The 1,157-nt window shown below is 37.0% G+C and overlaps 1 protein-coding gene across 2 annotated transcripts in view; it reads right to left on the reverse strand.

The window, feature by feature from the left end:
• Window positions 1-1,157, reverse strand: part of Col19a1 (collagen type XIX alpha 1 chain) — a 329,256-nt gene that overhangs the window by 275,708 nt on the left and 52,391 nt on the right. For both annotated transcript variants that reach the window (XM_031367064.1, XM_031367063.1), the window contains exon 6: window positions 301-576. In XM_031367064.1, the coding sequence (XP_031222924.1) occupies window positions 301-576 (276 nt within the window). The remainder of the gene's footprint in view (window positions 1-300; window positions 577-1,157) is intronic.

Consider the following 1,157-nt stretch of genomic DNA (forward strand, 5'->3'; position numbering starts at 1 on the left):
TATATATATGTTATGTATATTAACCCTAAACTCACAATGTAGCTGAGATTTATCCTGACCTGAACTTTTGATGCTTTTCTCTGTACCTTTCTGGTTCTAGGGTTGGAGGCACATATCACCACGAACCACCACTCCTGGTTTATCTGGTGTTGGAGATCACACCTCATGTGTCATGCAGACTATGTAAGCACTCTACATATGGAACCACATTCTCAGTCCAAGGAAGCCACTGTTGTAAGATATTTTGCTTTATCTTAGGGATATTGGAGGCTCCTTGTTAGCATTAGTGATACAACTTACATCCACAGGTTTGCCATCTGAAGCTCGTGCAGCAATAACTGTCCTTCCTTGAAAATCCACAGAATTCTTTTCTTCTGTGTGTCGACTTGCAATTAAATTACAATCCATATAGAGAGAAAGGACTCGGGATTGCACGCCAATGCCAAGTTTATGCCACTGACGATCAAAAAGAGGACGGAGTTCTCGATTTTTAAAAACATAGTTCAACAGATCTCCCTCAGCACCCCGGAACATAAATTCTACCACCTTCTTCATACCATCGATCACTATCGATATCTGAAAAAAAAAATAGAACAGATAAGGAGAACATCTTTTTATGGCTTGAAAATTGAAGTTCAAAATTAGTAAAGCATACAAATAAATGCTCCATATGTCCAATGGCATAATTAAAGAACTGACTAACCATGAGAAGGCACCTGTGCCTGCTACATTGGTGTATACAAAAATCCTAGTGCCTTGGTTCAAGTAGGTTCGCATTAAGCATTTCTAATGGTCTGCTCATTTACAAAAATAACATATAAAGGAGTGTATGTGTATATAAATATGTTATTATTTTACATATGTAGTATGTAATTGTAAAGTAATCACACATTTTTATAAAAGTCATGGTTTAAATTATATTACTGGATAATGTTATCACATACCTTAACATGCTTACATTGTTCTATATGCATATATATAGATATCAAGGTTGCTAATTTTAGAAGAAAAACAATATGTGCATTTCTTTTTGTATGAAAACTGACCTGGACCTTTTAAACCTCTAATAATGCTGGGCAGTGGTGGCACATCCTTTAATCCCAGCACTTGGGAGGCAGAGGCAGGTGGATTTCTGAGTTCGAGGCCAGCCTGGTCTA

Source organism: Mastomys coucha, unplaced genomic scaffold (assembly GCF_008632895.1).
Source record: "Mastomys coucha isolate ucsf_1 unplaced genomic scaffold, UCSF_Mcou_1 pScaffold14, whole genome shotgun sequence".
Classification (NCBI taxonomy): Eukaryota; Metazoa; Chordata; class Mammalia; order Rodentia; family Muridae; genus Mastomys; species Mastomys coucha.